Consider the following 21,580-nt stretch of genomic DNA (forward strand, 5'->3'; position numbering starts at 1 on the left):
ATCCGCAGGACCGGTGGGGGGAAAAAAGTGAAATTCAGGATTGTGTGTTTTATTGCACAACAACACTGCAAAATAGGAATGGGCCATCACAACAGCAGTTTTTAAAGCCATCCTTCAAATCCCACAATCTAAGTCTGTGTTTTTCCACCTTGGCTGCTTTAAGACAGGTGGACCTCAACTACCAGAATTCCCAAGCCAGCATATCAGTTTCCCACATAATTGTCATCCATAATTGTCCACGTTTAACCTGTTTATTAATTTAGTTTCTCATGGGTTGTTTTATTTTCATTTGCTGAAATCAAGGTATATTACATCGACCACATTCCCACCATCTATTAAAAGAATTAACCAATCAAAAAAATGTGATAAAGATAAGCGAACCAGATTTCTTCATGCTGACTGGGGAATCCTGGGAGTTGAAGTCCACAAGTCTTAAAAGTTGCCAGGTTTCGAGACCCCTGGTTTATGAGAAAGAAAAAGGGTCTGACAGGTCTGTTTCTCTACCTGTCTGGGTGTTTGACCCAAGAAGCAGTTGAATTAGACCAGGAGTCTCCAAACCTGGCCCCTTTAAGACTTGTGGACTTCAACTCCCAGAATTCCTCAGCCAGCACTGCCTTAAAGGGGTCAAGTTGGCGGCTGGGGAATTCTGGGAATTGAAGTCCACAAGTCTTTTGTTAAAGCATGTTTTTATTTTATTCCAAACAAAGTTAAACTACAAAATACAAGTTTAAAGGGGCCCAGTTTGCTGGCTGGGGAATTCTGGGAATTGAAGTCCACAAGTCTTAAAATTGCCAAATTTGGAGAGACCCCTGATTTATGGGGAAAGAAAGGGGTCTGACTCCCCCCCCCCGGATGGGCTTCTGGGAAAATTTCTGACCTCTGGGGTCATCCCCTCGCTCCTCCCCGAGGCAGAGCCTGGGACCCCTCTCCCCCCATACCCAGCACGCCGAGCCTGTAGTTCAGGGTGACAACAATCACATTTCCATAGGCGGCCAGCACACTGCCGTCAAACATGTTTCCGGTGCCTTCCATGTACGATCCGCCATGGATGAAGAGCATCACGGGCTTTTTCCCACTGTCTCGGATATCTGTGGGGCGAGAAAGGAAGCCAGCATGAGGCAGAGGAAGCCAAGATGTAGCTATCCACCCGTGGACCCCATCCCGGTCAGGAGATGCCTACAGCCGCGACGTTGGAGGGCCCTCACGAGGCCATCTTGTCTTCTGAAGACTCAAGGACCCCTTGGAGCCAGGCCTCTGCTGTGCTCACTCCCGTCTTTGCACCCAGGAAGCCTCCATCACAAGGCGGGAGGTCCTAAAAGCAGAAGAACCCAGGCCGAAGGATTGGGGGGCGCCCTACCGACCAAAGGACCTGGCTGCCTTCAAGGAACCACGGTTGGGTTGCAGCCAGGAACCCGACCAACAAAGCAGAACTGACCAGCGCTGGCGACGTTACCTAGTTGGGGGAATGAAATGCCTGCGAGAGGACAACCCAGGTCAGAGAGCGCCAAGGGACGCTCAACCAAACGAAAGACGGAGGAGAAGCTACAGCTGAGAAGATCCAAGGACTACTTGAAGAGGCCGGGGTGGTCAGCCCAGGAGAGGAGAGGCTGGGGAGGAGGCGGTGACAGGAGGCTCGGGAAGGGCCAGAGCAGAAGGAAAAGGGGAGGATCATGAACTGGACAAGTCAGAAGATCTGGATGTCCACCAGGTGGTTATGCGGAGGAACCTAATTGGAGGAGGAGGAGGAGGAAGATGGCCAGTAGGGGAGGAAGGCCAGAAGCCAAGGTTAAGGAGGCAGATGAGCTGGTGGGCCTGGGCAAGGTGGGCATTGCTGGGGTGGGGGGGGAGGGCACGGAAGGCTGGAGGGTCCACCAAACCAAGGCTGCAAACTTCTCAGCATGTTCTGGAGACGTTTGATTTTGGTGTCCATGTTCGCCCTGCCCTATGCCGAAAAGCGGTCCCCGGGTCTGGCAGAACTGCAGCCCGTTTTGCAATCCGCAACTCTAATTCCAGTTTGGGAGGGGGGGAGGAAACACCTACCAATCAAATGACACCCCCCCCCCCCGCTTCTGTTTCTAGGTCACATCCCATTTCCACCCATTTCCATGGCAACCCGGAGCCTAATTAATTCAGTGCAAGGGGAGAGCGTTAATTAGGCGCACGGAGGTCTTAATTAGCAGTTTCCACTCGGCCCCTCCTCTTCCTTTCCTGAGGGGAAGGGGCGGGAAGGGGGGGGCTAGGAAAAGGTACCCTCCCCCCTGCATCTGCAGGAGGGCAGCCTTGGCAGCCTCTGGGCATCCTGAAGGGGGGGGGGAGGTCTGCACAGCTGGGCCAGCAGCCCTCCTGTCTCAGGGCAGAGCCTGGCAAATCTTCCTTCCTTCCTTCCTCCTTCTCATCCATCCATCCTTCCTTCCTTCCTTCCTTTTTCTTCCATTCTCCCTCCCACTTTCCTTCCCTGCCTTCCTTCCTCATCTCTCCCCTTCTTCATCCTTCTTCCTTCCCTCCTTCCATCCTTCCTCCATCCCATCCTTTCTTTTCCATTCTCCCTCCCTCCCTCTCCCTCCCTTCATCTCCCCCTCCTTTTTCTTCCTTCCTTCCTTCCATCCTCTTTTCCATTCTCCCTCCCACTCTCCCTCCCTCCCTTCCTCTCTCCCCCTCTTTTTTCTTTCTCTTTCTTTCTTTCTTTCTTTTCTTCTTTCTTTCTTTCTTTCTTTCTTTCTTTCTTTCTTTCTTTCTTTCTTCTTTCTTTCTTTCTCTTCCTTCCTTCCTTCCTTCCTTCCTTCCTTTCTTCCTTCCTTTTCTTCCTTGTATGGCCAACTCCTAGAATTCCCCAGCCAGCCTGTTCTACGTTCACCCATGGTGATCAATGGTGGCCCGTTGGAGGCCAACATCAACCGGTCACAAAGTTACCAGCTCTCAAAGCTCCTGCGTGGCCATCAGTGAAAAGAAACGTAAAACAAGGTGCACCTCCAAAGTCCTAGAGCGGCTCCATTTGAGGGCCATTCTAGGAGTTGATCTCTCTTCCGGTAGTCAGTCCATCCTTTCCTCCAGATGTGCATAGCCCAGCTAATTCCAACGGCTCTTTGCAGTTACAATGAACTTTCTATCACTTTCGCCCTGCGGCTTACGTTCTCCTGCCTTGAGCTGAAGGTTGGGCTAGGTGACCTCTAAGGTCCCTTCCAGTTCTATGTTCTCTGTTCAGTTAAGCATGTCATGGGAACAAGGTTTTCCTTTATCCTATTAGACTTGGGGGGAGGGGGGACCTTGGCAATGCCCATTTTCTCTCGTGCATGAGAGGGGGGGGCAGGACCTCTAAAAATGGCTGATCTCGCTCCCAGAACCACACCAAGATTTGTTATCCCACCATATTAATGATGAGGGGGAGTGAGCGATGGTATTAATTGTACGCAATGAATTTTAATGTAATTTGAATTAGTTAAATCAGGTTTTATTTATGGGCTGGCCTTGCTACGTTTCCTACCACCACCAAATTACACACGTCTCTCAATATACATCCTTACCAACCCTCTTGCATGGTCAGTTTCAAAGATTATTCCCAGAATTCCTTGTGCACCAAATATGGGTTAGGTCGGTGTTTTTCAACCTTGGTAACTTGAAGACGGGTGGACTTCAACTCCCAGAATTCCCTGGCACTAATGCATTCCTTTTGCTATGTATACCCATTGTGCCATACTTACTCTCTTGTAATCCCTTCCTCTGCAATCTCTCTGCTCTAGAGGGTAGGAGGGGGGAAAAAAACATGCGTGGCTGGCTGGGGAATTCTGGGAGTTGAGGTCCACCCATCTTAAAGTTGCCAAGGTTAGTAAACCTTGCTCTAAGTCAGGGGTGTCAAACTGCCGGCCCACGGGCTGGACGCGTCATCCGGAAGCTGCACCCACCCCATTGCCGACAATGGCGAAAAGGCTCCGATACGTTGCGCGACGTCACGTGACGTCGCGAGTTTGACATGTCTGCTCTATGCCATCACCATCTTCGGGGGCCCAAATTCTACTAGCGGACTGAACTAGCCATGCCCAACCTTTGCAAGAATTGGGCGTGTCTAGTTTAATGAAAAGAAGGACTAGGGGTGACATGCTAGCAGTCTTCCAATATCTCAGGGGTTGCCACAAAGAAAAAGGACTCTGCCCGTTCCTTCAAAGCATCAGAAGACAAAAAACAACGGATGGAAACTCATCAAGGGGAGAAGCAACCTGGAAGAAAGGAGAAATTTCCTGACAGCGGGAACAATTAACCATGGGAACAGCTTGCCACCAGAAGCTGCGGGTGCTCCATCACTGGAGGTTTTTAAGAGATTGGACAACCATTGGTCCAGAATAGTATGGGGTCTCCTGCTTGGGCAGGGGGTTGGACTAGAAGACCTCTAAGGTCCCTTCCCATTTGTTATTCTGTCAAGGATGGTTCTAACGTCTACCTATCTCATTCAAGTTGTATGGACTACAATTTCCAACTAGGCGCTCGCCATGTGGCCTATGGTGCCTGAAACTTTCGGGTTTGCAACCAGCAGCCCCCAAACACCTGGAAGGCATCACAGCTTTTTCGATGTACTGCTGACGGCCCAGCAGATTGCAAGGCGTTTCCCAGCAGGAGTGAGAGCTAATCTCCAGAAGATCTGTAGGTGGGAAATTTGATTTCCTGCCAGGACCATAAAAACAATCAACGCGCCTTCCCAAGCCGGCGCATTTTCAAAAGTCATGGCTCGGAGAACCCTTGACTCAACTCAAACTCTCTACTCTTCCCCTCGTAGAAACTAGGAACTGATTTCCGCAGCTGAAACATCTCGAGAACTTAGGTGAGGAAGCTCCGTCTTGGGTAAAGGACCTCTTATCTAGTTCCAGTAGACTCCTAATTCTGTTAGATGCTCAGTGGGGCTCTTCAGTTGCCCCCATCTGACAATAGACAATAGACGAGACCCAGAACGACATCTTCCGAGGAGAAGCATTCCCACTTCTGGAAACATCTCCTGGGGAGACATCTTCATGGTTTTTAGCCTGGAAACTAGGATTGTCGTGAAAACATTCGATGCTTAACTCTGAACTGACATGAGTTTCAGGACACCTTCTGCATGGTTCCATCCCGATTGTCCTTCCTTGAATTCCGTAAGCAAAGATGAGCAAGCTAGACCAACACAGGGACAAGGAGACTTCCTAAAGGGTTGCACACCAAGTTCCCAACAGAAGTCCTTCAGTAGGCTCTCAGATTGAGAGGTTTGGCCAAAGGGTGACACCCCCCACCCCCAATCTCTCCATCCTGCTCTTCGGGGTTCTCCTTCTCATTAGATGGACCTATGTTGATGACATCTAAAGGGCTTCCTCGGTTTAGTCAGGGTCGTCTTACACCAGGGGTCTTCAAACTTGGCCCTTTGACGACTTGTGGACTTCAACTCCCAGAATTTCTCAGCCGGCTGAGGAATTCTGGGAGTTGAAGTCCACAAGTCGTCAAAGGGCCAAGTTTGAAGACCCCTGTCTTACACAGTAGGGCCACTTGAAGGTGGGTGGGCTTCAACTCCTAGAATTCTCTGGCACTAACCTTTTCCTTTGGATATGGATCCACCCATTGTGGCCCACTTACTCTCTTTTAATCCCTTCCTCTTCGATCTCTCCGCTTTAGGGGATAGGGGGGAGGGGGACAAGAAACAGGCATGGCTGGCTGGGGAATTCTGGGAGTCCACCCAGCTTCAGTGTCACTGCAGGAGAGCGACGGGGAGAATCCCAAGATCACTGTCCCTTTGATGAAACGTTCCGGTCTAGCATTTCAGGCCACGTCACATCAAGAACATCACGAGCCACTTTCTGTTCTGGAAGGAGATCTGCTGGATCGCCTCCAGAAGTGGCTGATCAGGCAGGCACTTCCTGGAACTTCCCCAAATCTTCCATCTCCGACACGCCACATTTTCATCTGGACTCATTATCGGTGCCCAGAAAACATGGGGAAAGGAATCCCAGCATAGGCAGTCCTCGAGTTACGACCGCAATTTAGCCCAAAAGTTCCGTTATCTAATTTTGCCCAGCTTTATGACCCTCTTCTTGCCACCGTGGTTAAGTGAATCACTGCAGTTGTTAAAGAGAGTCACATGGTCCTTAAGTGAATCTGCCTTCCCCATTGAGTTTGCTTGTCGGAAGGTCACCGCGACCGTCACAAATAAGAGTCAGTTGCCTGAATTTTGATCAGGTGACCACGGGGAAGCTGCAATGGTCGTAAGTGTGAAAAACGCTCACAAGTCCATTTTCCCCCCTGGCGTTGTAACTTCAAACGGTCACTAAATGAACGTGCGTAAGTCGAGGATGACCTGAGACGATCCTCAACTTATGACCATTCATTTAGCAACAATTAGAATTACGACGGCACTGGAAAAAGCGACTTGTGGCCAGTCTTCACACTTACGACCATCACAGGATCCCCACGCTCACGCGATCAAAATTTGGGGACTTGGCAACTGGCATTTATTTATTGACAGTTGCCGCATCCAGGGGGGAATCAAGTGATCGCCGTTTGCGACCGTCCTAGCTGGTGTCTGACAAGCGAAGTCAAGGAAGGGAGCTGGATTCACTTAATGACAACGTCTTTCACTTAAGAATGGCACTTAACAATAGGAAAAAAAGTCATAAAAGTGGGTGCCCCACTTCACAACCGTCTTGCTTAGCAACAGAAATTCTGTCGTAAGTCGAGGACTATCTATGTGTAGGCGTACAACCAAGGAAGCTTTGCAAGCTGCTCCTTCTTTGGGCTGCTGAAGAGAACTTGAAATATTAATTTCTTAAAGCCAACCATATTTTGCCCTCTGTGGCCAGTTTCAAAGGAGGGTGGTTTCTTTAAAATTGTGGTCTGTTGCAACAAGCCAGGATTGAGCTGTGGCTTTGGAGCCTGGCCTGCTCTGAAACCACTGTTTTAAAAGAAACCGCGTCCCCAGTTACTTCCAGCTTCCGCAACCAGCGAGGCTGAAGGGGATGATGCTGATCAGTTGAAACTCTGTGACTTGGTTGTGTGAATATGTCCTTGTGTGTCCCCTGAGGGATGCAATGGAGCCTCCTCTCTCCTATTTGCTAATTCCGAGGCTGGGATTTTGTCAGGAAGCAGAGAAGCGGATGAAATCCGGAGTAAAGAATCTTCAGCCGTGTTACAGCAACTTTAAGATAGGTGGACTTCAACCCCCAGAATTCCTCAGCACTAATGCATTCCTTCTGATGTATATACCCACTGTGGCCTGCTTACTCTCTTATAATCCCTCCCTCTGCAATCTCTCCGCTTCGGAGAGAGTTGGGGGGGGGGAATTCTGCAAGTTGAAGTCTACCCATCTTAAACTTGCCAAGGTTGAGAAATCCTGATCTACAGTGACGCCATTTTGGGGAGGGGGTGAAGAGAGGAGCCGTCGACGGGGGGCTGTTCAGGAAACTTGCATGGAAGGTTGTAGGTTGAAGGGTTTTCTTCCCGATAGCTGGGAATTTACCAAAATCCTGGACTACTTTTCTTTATGGGTTGAAAGACCCCCCCAAGAGCTGCAGCTGAAACTCTTTCTACTAGGAAACAAGCATGCCACCCCCTCCCCTTCCATCTTTTTCAATCCACTCAAAAATCTATAATCAGTCTATATATCAATATATTCAGCCCATTTATATATCTATGTAGATAAATGATATACTAGATACATGATAGACAGACAGATAGATAGATAAATTGATAGGTAGATTGGATTGATGGGGGAATGGAGGGATGGAGATAGATAGATAGATAGATAGATAGATAGATAGATAGATAGATAGATAGATAGACAGACAGACAGACAGGATGGATGGGATGGAGACAGAGGAGAGAGGAGAAGCATGGATGGATGGATGGAGACAGAGGAGAGAGGAGAAGCATGGATGGATGGATGGATGGATGGATGGATGGATGGATAGATAAGATAGATAGACAGACAGACAGACAGACTGGATGGAGACAGATGAGAGGAGAGGGATGGATGGATAGGTAGATAGATAGATAGATAGACAGACAGACAGACAGACAGACAGACAGACAGACAGACAGATAGATAGATAGATAGACAGACAGACAGACAGACTGACTGACTGGATGGAGACAGATGAGAGAGGAGAGGGAAGGATAGATGGAGACAGACAGACAGACAGACAGATAGATAGATGGAGACCGATAAAGATAGACACAATGGATGGATGGTTGAGGGGAGAACGGTGGATAGATGCAATTGACGGATGAATGGATGGAGGATGGGGATAGACAGACAGACAGACAAATGATAGATACAATGGGTGGATAGACAGACAGACAATCACACAGACAGACACATGCAATCCGAGTCACCCTCCGCCAGCCTCTCTTCCTTCTCAGCCCCAATAATTTTGCAGATCATATAATTTTGAAATAAACCTCAGCTGACCCTAACCAGACCTTCTCTCCTGCGGCAATTACACCCCTGTGGACAACCATGATAGAAATATATCTGGGATGTATTTTACTTTCCTTCGGGAACTGCTACTTAGCACCTTTTTGAAACGCCTGTAATTTATTTCAGTCCTCCCCCTCTCTCTCTCTCTCTCTCTCTCTCTCTCTCTCTCTCTCTCTCTCTCTCTCTCTCTCTCTCTCTCTCTCTCTCTCTCTCTCTCTCTCTCTCTCTCACACACACACACACACACACACACACACACACACACACGGGAGGGGAGTGGCAGATGAACCGCAGAATTTAAGTGAGGGTCTTAAGGCAAGGTTGCCCAGGGTCGGCGATTCAAACGATGCTTTGCGCGCACACACACAGACACACGCGCACACACAAACCCCTCAGGGTTTCTCTGCATCTCTTGAAAAAAACAGCTGTACCAACTCCATAATCCTAGGACAAAGCAATCTCCTGGGATTCGGGGTGGGGGTGGATTTCACAGCCCCCGCCTGCGGAAAAGCACCTTTTCGGTCTCTGGATGTGAAACGCTGCCCAGCCCCATCACACATTGTGCTACGTCTGCAAACAACACCCCCGCTCTGAAACTGGAGCGCCTAGCCTGTCTAATTCAGTGGGATTAACCCCGAATAAAAGCTTAAACTGGATATATATATATATATATGGCTAAAATATCCATCATCACGGTTGGAAAAGCAAGTTTCTAGTCCTGGTGAGGTTAAACCCCAGTTTATCTCATCAGTTGCTGGCTCTCAAATCTCCTTTTTGGTGACGCGCTAACTTGGTTAAATCGTCCCCTTTTGTGTGTGGGGGGGGGGAATGTAAAGCACGTCCCCCTCCCAGCTTTTGTTGAGGGTATCCCATCAGCCCCTGGGGCAGAAGAGGCCTGGTGAGGCTTCGTGACATCATTAAGCCCCTCCCACTGGCCAGGTAAGGAGCAATCAGCATAGCTTGGCCAGCACAGCCAATCAGTATTTAGGGGCTCATCCTGGGGCTGCCTGGCCATGCCTGTGAGTTCTGTCCTGGAGAGGCTGGCTTTGGCAGCTGTTCCTTCTCTCCAGCTCTTTGGCCTGGAGGACTGGGGGGCAAAATAGGTTACCTGGCAGGGTTTTAGGCATTCCTACAACAGAAGTAATTGGATGGAGTTAGTTTAAGCCACTGTAGGACTTCCTTCCTTCCTTTCCTCATCTCCTTCCCTCTTCCTCCCTTTTCTCTACTTCCTTCCTTTTCTCTTTTCTATCTTTTTTCATTCTTCTCCTTCATCCTCCTTCCCTTTTTCTTTCCTTCCTTCCTTCCCTCCTCCCATTCTTTCCCTTCCTTTTCCCTTCCTTCCTCCCACTTTTTTCTTTCCTTTCCTTCCTCTGTTTTCTATCTTCCATCATTTCTCTCCTTCCTTTCATCCTTCCTTTTTTCTTTCTTTCCTTCCTCCCCCCCCCCCGTTCCTTTTTCTCAGTGACAAATCTCGTTCTGTAATGCCCATACATTTCAAAAAGCACTTTGCAAATTCAACTGGGTGACCTCGACAGAAAGCCTGCTATTTTTGCCTACAAAAAGCCCCATTTCGGCCCCAGCCTCTTTGGATGAAGATCAGGGAGGCGAAGACCCTTCCTCAACAGTCCCCTCCCATCCACCTGGAAGGCCAGCGGGGCACCTCCCTTCCCCGTCCATAAATCCGGGATCCCCCTATTTGATCTCCAATTCCTCTCGCTTCTATCCAGCATGACAGGAGCTCAGCACATTTGCTGTCTAGCCAGAAGCGCCTTTGTGGTTGCCAATTAAGCAAATAGCCCGAGGCTCCAGGACCAGCTTACTCTACTCTGCTCCAGGCAGGGAGCCTTGTTTGATGCTAGAGTTTTCCTCCCTGCTCTGCCCTGCCCCAGTGCTCCAATTCTAGACCAGGGGTGTCCAACCTTGGCCACTTTAAGACTTGTGGACCTCAACTCCTAGAATTCCCCAGCCAGCCGTTTTTATTCTCCTACCCCCTAGAGCAGAGAGATTGCAGAGGAAGGGATTATAAGAGAGTGAGCAGACCACAATAGATATACACATCAAAAGGAATGCATTAATAAAAACCTCTTAGAGAGTGCTGTAAAACACTATGAAGCGGTGTATAAGTCTAAATGCTAGGGGATTCTGGGAATTGAAGTCCACAGGTCTTAAAAGTGGCCCAGGTTGGACATCCCTAGATTAGATCCAGGCATTTCCCAGGAAAACTGGCCCTTTATTCTCAGCTGAAGGTCCAGTGGTTATGAAGCTGGTGATTATGGTGCAAATTCCCATCAGGAAAGTCAGCCTTAGATTCTTTTAAGATGTATCCCAGAGCCACAATCGGCACAGGACACCAAGCTTTCATGGGGTGCTGTGGGCACATCAATCCCCCTCTTTAGTATACAGGACCCACAACTCCAAAACGGTTCGTCCAAAATTTCTCAAAATGGATTCAGGAGGTCCATGGTGTTGCATCTATCCTGGTCCTTCAGGGCAGAGGTGAACCAGATGCAAAGCCTTTGAAATATTTGCAGATTGGGACAAGGATGCAAACATGGGGGGCTAACGTCCCCAGGAAGGGAAAAGGAAAGAGTCAAACCCCTCTCTTTTCCTCTTCCAGCCCCCCAACATTCTTTTTACAAAGTCATGGTTTGAATAAGGTCTCGGTCAATTCTCACAGAAAAATCCTTTTTAAAATCCTCCTTAAATTACAATCTGGACAATAGGCTGAAAGAATATTTCGCATGTAGTCCTTGACTTATGACCACCATGCTTTTGTCCTAAGCACATGTCAGTTGCCATCACTTGAATTGTGATCACGTGACCGTGGGGATGCTGCAAACAAGCCTAATAAGCAATAAATGGGAAGGCTGCTCATAAGTCACTTTTTGTTTTCATTACAACTTCAAACAGTTGTGAATTACGGACTACCTATAAATGTAGTCCTCAAATTAAAAGCATTCATTTAGTGACCATTTGAAGCAACTGGGGAAAAAAAAGTGACTTCTGACCGTTTTCCACACTTACGACCTTGACAGCATCCCCGTGGTCACGGGATCAAAAATCAGATGTTTGCAAACTTGACTCATATTTACAACGGTCGCTGCATCCCGTGTGTGTGTGTGTGTGTGGTCACACGATCCCCTTTTGCGACCTTCTGAAGCCAGATTCACTTAACGACCGTTTTACTAACTTAGCAAATGGAGTGATTTACTTAGCAACAACAGTGGCGAGAAAAGTCGTAAAATGGAGCAAAACTCAACAACCGTCTCGCTTAGCGACCGAAATTTTGGGCTCAACTGCAGTCGTAAGTCGAGGACTACCTGTACAGTTCCCAAACCCAGCTAAAGCTCTTCTCTTTTTCTTTTTTTTTAAACAAAAACTCACTTAAGCTTCTCTGTCTGCTGATCGACTTGGATAAAGGGCATTTTTTTCCCTGCCCCAAAAAACGAGGAATTACAAAAAAAAAAAAAGAAAAAAAGAAAGAAGCTAAAGAACGGAAGGAAACTGAACGGCTGCTGAAAATTGTGAAGATTTTTTGGAAAACAAGAAGGGAAGAAAGGCTTTTTGGTTCGAAGATAAAAAAAGGAGAAAAAAAAGGCAGAAGGGCTGGCCAAAAGTTCGTACGTATATATTTCATTTGTTCCGGTTTTTATTTTTATTTTTTAAAAAAAAAAAAAGAAGAAGAAGAAGAAGTAGTAGTTAAAAAACGAAAAAGGGAAATTTTTATTTTTTTATATATATATATATATTTTTTTTAAAAAAGCAAGACTGTGAAACATGCATAAAAAAAATACCTTCGTCTGGAGTGGGGCTGTTAGCGGACGCTTCCTCACGCTTTTTCGTGAGCGGACCTACGAACAAGAAAAAAGAAGAAAAAGGAAAAATGGGACAGGGGGAAAAAAAGAGAGAGAAAGATCAAGAAAAAAAAAGAGATTGGTTTTTTTTGTTTTTTGTTTTTTGGTGCATCAAAAAGGGAAAAAACAGTTTTTGGGGTGGTTTTTCTGTTTTTTTAGCAAAATACAAACAATCTTTAGGGGGGGGGTGTTTTGTGCGTTTGTTTTCCTCTGGTTTCGTTTCTCTGGGATTCCGTATCACATGTGCGCGAGTGAATTATTTTTATTGTTTCCCCCCCACACCAGAAAAATAAATAAATAAATAATACAACACAGAAATACGAGAAGCTGTGAAACGAAAGGTTGGTTAGAGAGGAAGCAAATCGGGCGATGGCAGACGGTTAAATTCGGAAATGGACGGAAACAAATTTTCTTTCCCCGCTCGAACACCTCAAGAGCGGGAAATGAGGGCTCGGATCCCGAGTTCCAATCCCTACCGTTTTGTTTTTTTTTTCTCCCTAGCTCTGCATTTCATAAGGGGCGGACAGGTAGGCGTTCAACTGGGGTGGAAACTCCCCAGCCAGCTTATTCGTGGGTTGAAAAGGCTACACTGCTTGGATACCTGCCTGGCATTGTAGGATTAACCCAGAAGTCTCCAAACTTGGCAATGTTAAGACTTGTGAACTTCGACTCCCAGAATTCCCCAGCTGGAAGTCGAAGTTCACAAGTCTTAAAGAGAGCAGGTCTGGGGACCCTACTATAAAGTTAATGAAAACAATCTAGGAAAAACAGCGTCAAGGATACCAATTTCCAGTAGTCTGTTTGATTCTGTACATCAGGGGTCTCCAAACTTGGCCACTTTAAGTCACCTGGGGACTTCAACTCCCAGAATTCCACAGCCAGCTTTTTTTTTCCACTTCCCTGTCTTCAAGATATATTACATCTACTGCATTCCCACCATCTATTAAGTAAGTTACCCTTTCAAAAAAAAAACACCTCAATAAAGGTCATCTAGCCACCTTTGTTCTTGTCCTATCCGTGCTGAATTCTGGTAAACCCTTGCTGGACGGGGAATTCTGGGAGTTAAAGGGGCCACCTTTTGGAGACCCCCTTCAATTAACCAGCCCTGCCAGGAGGATGGTGGGAGAACAGACCCAAGGGCTAAATGGAAAGGAGGCGACAGTCTGTTGTGTTTTGCTTACAAGCATCTGCAAGTTTTACTTACGGAAAAAGCTGGACTATTGGGGGACCAAGCCAAGAAGGTAGAAAATGGGGGGGGGGAATTAGGAGTCAAAACAATCAAAGAGGGCAACTGGAAGTGTGCAATTGCAGCCTGGTTTTGCATGCCACACACCTACAGAAGAATTGGGGAGTCGAACAGGCAGCTGTGGATGCCATTTTGACTTTATTGACCTCCTTCGCATGCAACGCCCCCCCCCCTCCCCCAGTCTGCAGGGACGGGGGGCTCTTGAGACCAAACAGGCAGGCCTTGGGGGTCTCAGGGCCACAGTTCCTCCCTGGAGCCCATCTAAGGTGGAGCCCAGCAAACGGGGGTGCTCAAATGGCGGAAGGGAGTATGCGCCGGAAGGGTCCCGGAAAGACAGACAATGGCGCCTTTTGTGATCTTCTTCAAAAGTGGAGAAGCTTCCAGCAAGCAAAGTTCTCCATCTTTTGTCTCTGCCATCAGCCCCCTCCCCCCTGCAACCATCCCAATCATCGGGAAACCGGGGTTCCGGCTTTAGGGGACCATCGGGAGGACCCACACGTGCACCCCCAATTTGCCCTGTCTTTTCTGGTGCCCACAGCATGCCAGAAGTGGCAGAGAGATGGCCCTCAACTCTTTCAGATGGGCTCAACCTTGGCTGAGGACTCTGAGCTCCTACCCTCTCCAGGCGGGGAAGGCAGTGGAGGATGGAACATGGACTGATACAGGAGCCGGCAAGGGGTGGCATCTGGGTGGGCCAGAGGGGATGTCGGGGGAAGGGTGCGAATTTTCCCACCAGCTCCGTTGGCCAAGTGGGGGAGAGGGCCCCCTTCCTTTCTCCGCCCTATTTCAGCCATTTGTCTGAAATGGTATAGGGTTTCCTGCCTGAGCAGGGGGTTGGACTAGATGACCTCCAAGGTCCCTTCCAACTTATTATTATTATTATATGGGGATGAACAATTACCAGGTGCAAGAGGGACCCCCCCCCAGGCTCCGGATTCTCAACAGCTCAGGAGCCCCCAATCCTGAATCCCTCACCCAACCACAAGGACCCCCCCTAATCCTTTCCAACTGCCCTACCCTTCCCTTCCTCCCACTACAGCACCCCCCAAAATCCTGGGAATTGCAGTCTTTCTAACTTTTCCTTCCAGAACTATAATTCCCAGCGTGCTCCAATTGGGATGCAGCTCACAGGAACCGTTTCAACCCTATCCTGTTGGCCCCCAGCTACGTGCACTCCAGATGTGCAGGACAGCAACGCCCATCATTACCCCCCCCGAGGGGGTTGGGCAACCTGGGGAGGGGGGGCGCCTGATCCAGGAGTTGTCTATCCTTCCTTGGAACTGCAAAAAGCACCACCTGGGTTCCCGTTGAACTGCAAAAAGCACGACCTGGGTTCAGATGGGGAGGGGTCCACGGAAGACCCCATAAAAGGTATCCGCTCGCCACACCTGGGCAATCAACTGAATTTATCCCGCAACATTTTTGTTTTTTTTCCTTTTATTTAAAGCTGTGGAAAATATAGCCAACCCCCCAAACCTGTTTTTACAGCCTTCCCATTTTGGGGAATTTATTTATTTATAAATAAATAAATTATTTATTTATTTATTTATTGGGGGGGAGGAGTTCAAGCAGTCCCCGACTTACGACAGTTCATTTAGCGACCGTTCCAAGTTGCAATGGCACTGGAAAAAAGTGACTTAGGACCGTTTTTCACACACTTACGACCGTCGCAGCCTTCCCCCTGGTCACGGGATCAAAACTCAGCCGCTTGGTGAGCGACTCGTATTTATGACGGTTGTGGCGTCCCGGGGTGGGGGTGGGGTGTCGCGCGATCCCCATTTTGAGACCTTCCGACAAGCGAAGTCAGCAGGGAAAGCCGGATTCATTTAACGACTGGGTTATTGACTTATCAACCGTGGCGATTCACTTAACGACAGCGGCAAAGAAGGTTGTAAAACGAGGCAAAAAACTTCGCCGAACCAACATCTCGCTTAGCAGCAGAAATTTTTGGCCCCAATCGCCGTCGTAAGTCGGGGACAACCTGGAATGTTTTTGTGGATTAATGAGTTGGAAGAATTGAGTGGAAGCTTCCTTTTATGGGCTCCGCGGGGCACCCCGGCTTCATCAGCCAATTTTCTGCCCCCAATTAATTATTTCCCATAGAGATAGTTGGAAAAACCACAGCTGCCTTCCTCCCCCCCCCACACACCTAGCAACACCTCTCTCTTTCCTGGGGAGGAAAAAAATTGAAAGGCCCTCCTTTCAGTCTGCGGTGCAGATTTATGTGGATTTACACTGCAATGCTGCAAGCCAGCCCACCTGACTTTCTGGGGGGGGGCTGACTTTTAATTATCGGGGGGGGAGAACATCCAATCTAATTTCAAGTAAACCACAAACAGATTTCTTTAATGGCATATCGTGGGGAGCGGGGGGGGGGAGGCTGTCTGTACTTTTGGTGGTCTGACTTGACTAAGTAGGAATTGCAGGAAGGTGGGGGGAGGAGGAGGAGGAGGAGGGAGAGGAGGAGAGGACCCCAGGAAAATATTGCATCCTGTCTGTTGCGCATGTCTCCTCCCAGGAGGAGGAGGAAGGAAGGAAGAAGGACAAGGGGAGGAGGGGGGACTGGAGGAGGAAGAGGAGGAAGAGGAGGGGGTGGGGGAAGAGGAAGAGGAGGGAAGAAGAAGAAGAAGAGGAAGAAGAAGAAGGAAGGCAGAAGGATGAAGAAGAGAGGAAGGAGGTAGGGGGTACCTTGGTCAAGAGTAGTAACTGTGAGAGGGATCTCGGAGTCCTAGTAGACAATCACTTTAATAGGAGCCAGCCGTGTTCTGCAGCTGCCAAAAAGGCCAACACAGTGCTAGGCTGCATTAACAGAGGGATAGAATCAGGATCACGTGAAGTACTAATACCACTTTACAAGGCCTTGGTAAGGCCACACCTGGAATACTGCATCCAGGTTTGGTCACCACGATGTAAAAAAGATTTTGAGACTCTAGAAAGAGTACAGAGAAGATCAGCAAAGATGATCAGGTGATTGGAGGCTAAAACATACAGGGAACGGTTGCTGGAATTGGGTATGTGTAGTTTAACGAAGAGAAGGACGAGGGGGGACATGATAGCCGTCTTCCAGTATCTCAGGGGCTGCCCCAAAGAAGAGGGAGCCAAGCTCTTCTCCAAAGCCTCTAAAGAAGGCAGGACAAGAAGCAACGGATGGAAACTAGTCAAGGAGAGAAGCAACCTGGAACTAAGGAGAAACTTCCTGACAGTGAGAACAATTAACCAGTGGAACAACCTCCCTCCAGAAGCGGTGAGTGCTCCAACACTGGAAGTTTTTAAGAAGAGACCGGACAGCCATTTGTCCGAAATGGTATACGGTTTCCTGCCTGAGCAGGGGGTTGGGCTAGATGACCTCCAAGGTCCCTTCCAACTTTATTATTATCATTATCATTATTATTATTATTATTGTTATTATTATTATTATTATTATTATTATTTAGAGTAGGAAGAGGAGAAGCTGGAAGAGGAAGGAAGAAGGAAGAAGAGGAGGGGAGGGGAGGAGGAAGAGGAAGAGGAAAAGCTGGAAGAGGAAGGAAGAAGGAAAAGGGGAGAAGGGGACTGGAGGAGGAAGAGGAGGGGTTGGGGGGAAGAGGAAGAGGAGAAGCAGGAGGAAGAAGGAAGAAGAGGAGGAGGAGGAAGAAGAAGGAAGGATGAAGAGGAGGGGAAGGGAGCAAGAAGAGGAAGAGGAGAAGCACGAAGAAAAAAGGAAGGATGAAGAGGAAGAGGAGGAGGGGAGGGGAGGAGGAAGAGGAGAAGCAGGAGGAAGGAAGGAAGGAAGGAAGAAGGGCAAAGAGGAGGAGGAAAAGGAGGGAGGAAGGAAGACAGAAGAAGAGGAGGGGAGGGGGCTGAATCTGGACCCCAAGCCTGGAATCGCCCCCTCCCCTCTTTCAAATTAAACCATTTTTCACCTGATATAAACTTGCCAGCCTTCTTCTTCACCTCAGCAGAAACGCTGAGGATTGCGTGCGTGTGTGCGTGTGTGTGTGTGTGTGTGTAGGACAGGGGGTTCTGCCGCCCACCCCCCCAGGGGAACCCCCTCCCCTCCCCCTTCTGATGGAGGGGGGCAGGCGCCCAGCGGGAGGTTTCCCTGCAAAGCACCATCATCCCCCTCGGAGGAGACTCTGCAAAAAGCTGGTGTGGCAGAGAAGGGGGGGGGAAACAAAAGGGGGGGGGGGGAGATGAGATTTTGGGGAGGGGGGCTTGCACCGCCACCCCCACCAGCAGCAGCAGCAAAAAAGGGACACTCAGCTGTCTTGTTGTGTTGTCTCTGGGTTTGGGATTTGTTTGAGCTGGGTGGTTTTTTTTTAATGCCATTTTTTTTCCTTGTTGCCAAGGCAACGGACTTAGCAGTGCTGCAAAAGAAGTGGCAAGGCCTAGGAAATTGGGGAGGGGGGGGACACCCGGCTGGGAGGGAGGAGAGGGAGGCTCACAAGGCTTTCAAAACCAGCCCCGGGTTGACGACGGGTCGTCCCTGACTTACGACAGCCCGTTTAGTGACCGCTCAAAGTGACAACAGCGCCGGGAGGGGGGGGGAGAGAAAGGGACTTAGGATCGATTTACACCCGGACGACCGTGGCGGCGTCTCCAGGGGTCTCCTGATCCGGATTCGGGACGCTTGGCAACGGACTCGCATTTATGACCGTGGCGGGGTCCCTTTTGCACCTGCCCGACGAGCAAAGGCGGATTCGCTTAACGGCCGCGTCGCCCGCTTTACGTCTGCAGGAGAGGTTTGGTTCGCAAAAGGGACAAGCAAGGGGACAAAACAGGGGCAAGGCTCACTTAACGGAGACCTCCTTTAGCTATGGAAAAGCGGTCGTAAGTTGAGGACTGCCTGTGTTTCTTTTTTTAAAATAATAATAATAAAATAAAAATAGAATTAAAATTAAATTAAATAAATTAAAAATAAAATAATAAAATAATAAAATAAAAATAAAATAAAATAAAATAAAATAAAATAAAATAAAATAAAATAAAATAAAATAAAATAAAATAAAATAAATAAAATAAAATAAAATAAATAAAATAAAATAAAATAAAATAAAATAAAATAATAAAATAAAATAAAATAAAATAAAATAATAAAATAAAATAATAAAATAAAATAAAATATTAAAATAAAATAAAAATCTCTACCTACCACACAAACCCCCATATTTTCCCTTTGGCTTTGGTTGAGGCTTGGATGTCGCCCCGAAAATTTGGGGGCTGGGGAGGGAAGGAGGGAGACCCCCCACTCACCCAACCGAGCCCAGTGGGGGACCAAGGAAGGGTGGGAGATCCGTTACTCTTCCTGCCTGCCAACTGGGGAGGGGGGGGTGCCAGGTTCAGAAAAGCTCAAGGCAAGGGGAGGAGGGGGTTTCCCTGCCAGCACTCCTGTTCCTGTTGGGGGAGGGGGGAGACCCACACCCAGCACCCATCATGGCAGAGGAAGCCCCCCCCCAGGTGAGTGTGCATTTGCCTATCTGCGTGCCAAAATGCTCCAACACTGGAAGTTTTTAAGAAGAGACTGGACAGCCATTTGTCTGAAACGGTTTCCTGCTTGGGCAGGGGGCTGGACTAGATGACCTCCAAGGTCCCTTCCGACTATTATTATTATTATTATTATTATTATTATTATTATTATTATTATTATTATTATTATTATCATCATCATCATCATCATCATCATCATCATTATTATTATTATTATTATTATTATGAAACCGACTGGTATTGACTGGACAGGAATTTCGGCAAGCAGCCTGCCAAGTCCAGGAGACGGGACCTGTTGGGCTTCTGCCTGCTGGCCAGGCGGGGTGGGGGCTTTGCAGGGCATGGACCCTCTTTCAGGGGAGGGGGCTTGAGTTGCCGCCAAGCGTGGCGAGGTCCAAAACTGGCACCAGGAGGCAGAAGGCCAAATTTGGGGGAAGGAGGCGTTCAGCAAAGAGGGTGCTGGAAATAGGGGAGCAGCTGCCTAATTAAGGGGGGGCACCCCATTTTGCTGTGGTGGAAGCCAAAGTTCCATATTTCGCACCCAGGATCTCCAACCTCTCCAGGTGGCCTCCCAGCCGTGTCTGAAAAGCTGGGGGCAGCCCTGGTGGAATGGGGTGGGGGCAGGGGGGAGAGATCTGGAATCTGAAAAAAAGCAGATACCTCGTCTTACGACCACAACGCAGCCCAAAATTCCCTTCGTTAAGCGAGGCCTTTGTTAAGCGAGTTTTGCCTCATTTTACAACCGAAGATGTTAAGTGAATCCTTGCAGTCACTAAGTGAGCAACCCGGTCATTCAGCAAATCCGTCTTCCCCCGCTGACTTGGCTAGCCAGACGGTCGGCCAAAGGGGGAATCGCGCGACCCCAGGACACTGCGACCGTCGTAGATACGAGTCAGTCACCAGTGTCTGAATGTCGATCGGGTGACCACGAGGAGGTTGCAAAGGTCGTAAGTGTGAAAAATGGCTCATTTTTCGTAACTTTGAATGGTCACTAAATGGACTGCTGCAAGTCGGGGACGGCTTGTGAAAGTCTACAGCTGGAGGAGTCGGCAAAGATGGGACCAAAACTGTGGAAACGTTCTCAAGAAGATTGTGGGTCCTCCAGGACAAACTTGAGATTGGGCTGGAAAAAAAGGAGAGGGGGGGGGTCCCGGATGGACCGGAACTGGCCTAGCTGAGCATCTGTGCGTTCCCTCCCTTGGGGAGGGCGGCTCCGTCCAGATTTCGTGAGCCCCACCCCGCAGAGCAAAAAGAACAAGACCTCCTGCCCTTCGGCGCCAGCTGCCCCTCACCCACCTGCAGAGGGAGACCCCAAGGGACCCTCATTTGCCAGAGGGAGACACCCCCCCAGGAAAGGGGACCTCATTCGCCCCCTTGAAGACAGCCCCAATGCCCCCCCTCCAAAGAAGATGGGGTGGGCACAGCTTGGGCAGGGCGATGGAGAAGGGGTGCTGGTACGCTGAGTCGGTGGGCGGGTGGGAGAATTCGAGCGGGAGAGAGACTTGAGAGAAAAGGGGGGGCTTTGGTGGGGAAGACCCCTCCAGTGGCCCGGTGGGACCGAGAAGGGGCCTAAGACCCCCCCTGTGCCCACCCATCCCCTCCCTGCTGCCCCCCCCTTCCGCCTGCTTACCATCCTCCATGGGGACGTAGACGTTGAGGTAGAGGCAGTCTTCGCTTTGATTCTGCACGTACCCGGCCACGATCTCCAGATTGTCGGTGAACCACACGGGCAGCATGATGGCGGGCAGCATGCCGTGGATGTTCTGCGGGCAGACCGGGGCGAAAGCGGTGGCATTGCGCACCTCGGACCAGGAAGCCGGCGCCTCGGGCGGCTGGAAGCGTCGCTCGCCGACGGGCGGCGTGGCGTATGGGATGCCCAGGTACTGCACCACGGGGCCGAGGATCTCGTTGTTCAGGCCTTTCTTGATTCCCCGCAGCTTCCCGTAGTTGGTGGGCACCACGGGGTACTTGTCTTCGGGCTTCTGCCCCGAGAGGGACGACGGGCGCAGGGCCAGCCCCAGGAGCCAGAAAAGGAGGGCCGAACCTGACCGGACGTTCAGCACCCGGCGGACGAAGCTCGGGGACGAGAGGAACATGGTGACCGGAGAGGAGGCCAGGCCAGTGGTCCTTCACAAGGGGAGGGTGGGGGGGGAGAAAGAGTCAGAACGGTTGACCCGGGTGGCAGCACCAGCAGAAGAAGAGGAGGAGGAGGAGGAGGACGTAGGCCAGAGAGGTGGCAGCGTGAGCTGAGAAGGTGATGAAACCCAGCGGTCCTAGCAGGTGACCCACACAAATGTTCTGGCACAGATCGGACATCTGTTGCGTTCCATGGTGGGTCCGGAGCAGCACGACCTCCAGGGAGAGAGGCACCTAGAGGTTCAGGGAGCGGGAGAGAGAGAACGGAAGTTGTGGGTCAACCAGAGAGAAAGGGGAAGCAGGTAGAAGCAGGTGGAGCCAGGTGTCCAGGAAGAAGGTGGTCTTCTCCACCTCCAATGAAGAGGTTCCCTTTCCTCCCCTGGAGACCTCTTTGAACTCACCCCCCCCAAGTCTCCCCAACCCTAAACCTTGCCTTCCTCGAGCATAAACTGG

At 49.5% G+C, this 21,580-nt stretch overlaps 1 protein-coding gene across 3 annotated transcripts in view; it reads right to left on the reverse strand.

The window, feature by feature from the left end:
• The window catches only part of LOC308676128 (neuroligin-2-like), a gene marked incomplete at both ends in the record, with an annotated part of 31,182 nt that extends 10,095 nt beyond the window's left edge, over nucleotides 1–21,087 (reverse strand). Inside the window, 3 exons of one of the 3 annotated variants that reach the window (XM_081341861.1) lie at nucleotides 939–1,088; nucleotides 12,220–12,276; nucleotides 20,622–21,087. In XM_081341861.1, the coding sequence (XP_081197987.1) occupies nucleotides 939–1,088; nucleotides 12,220–12,276; nucleotides 20,622–21,087 (673 nt within the window). Of the gene's footprint in view, nucleotides 1–938; nucleotides 1,089–12,219; nucleotides 12,277–20,582 lie in introns of all 3 variants that reach the window. The other 2 variants (XM_081341863.1, XM_081341862.1) reach the window with 2 other exon arrangements.
• Nucleotides 21,088–21,580: the final 493 nt, after the last annotated feature.

Source organism: Vipera berus, assembly GCF_964194415.1.
Source record: "Vipera berus genome assembly, chromosome: W".
Lineage (NCBI taxonomy): Eukaryota > Metazoa > Chordata > Lepidosauria > Squamata > Viperidae > Vipera > Vipera berus.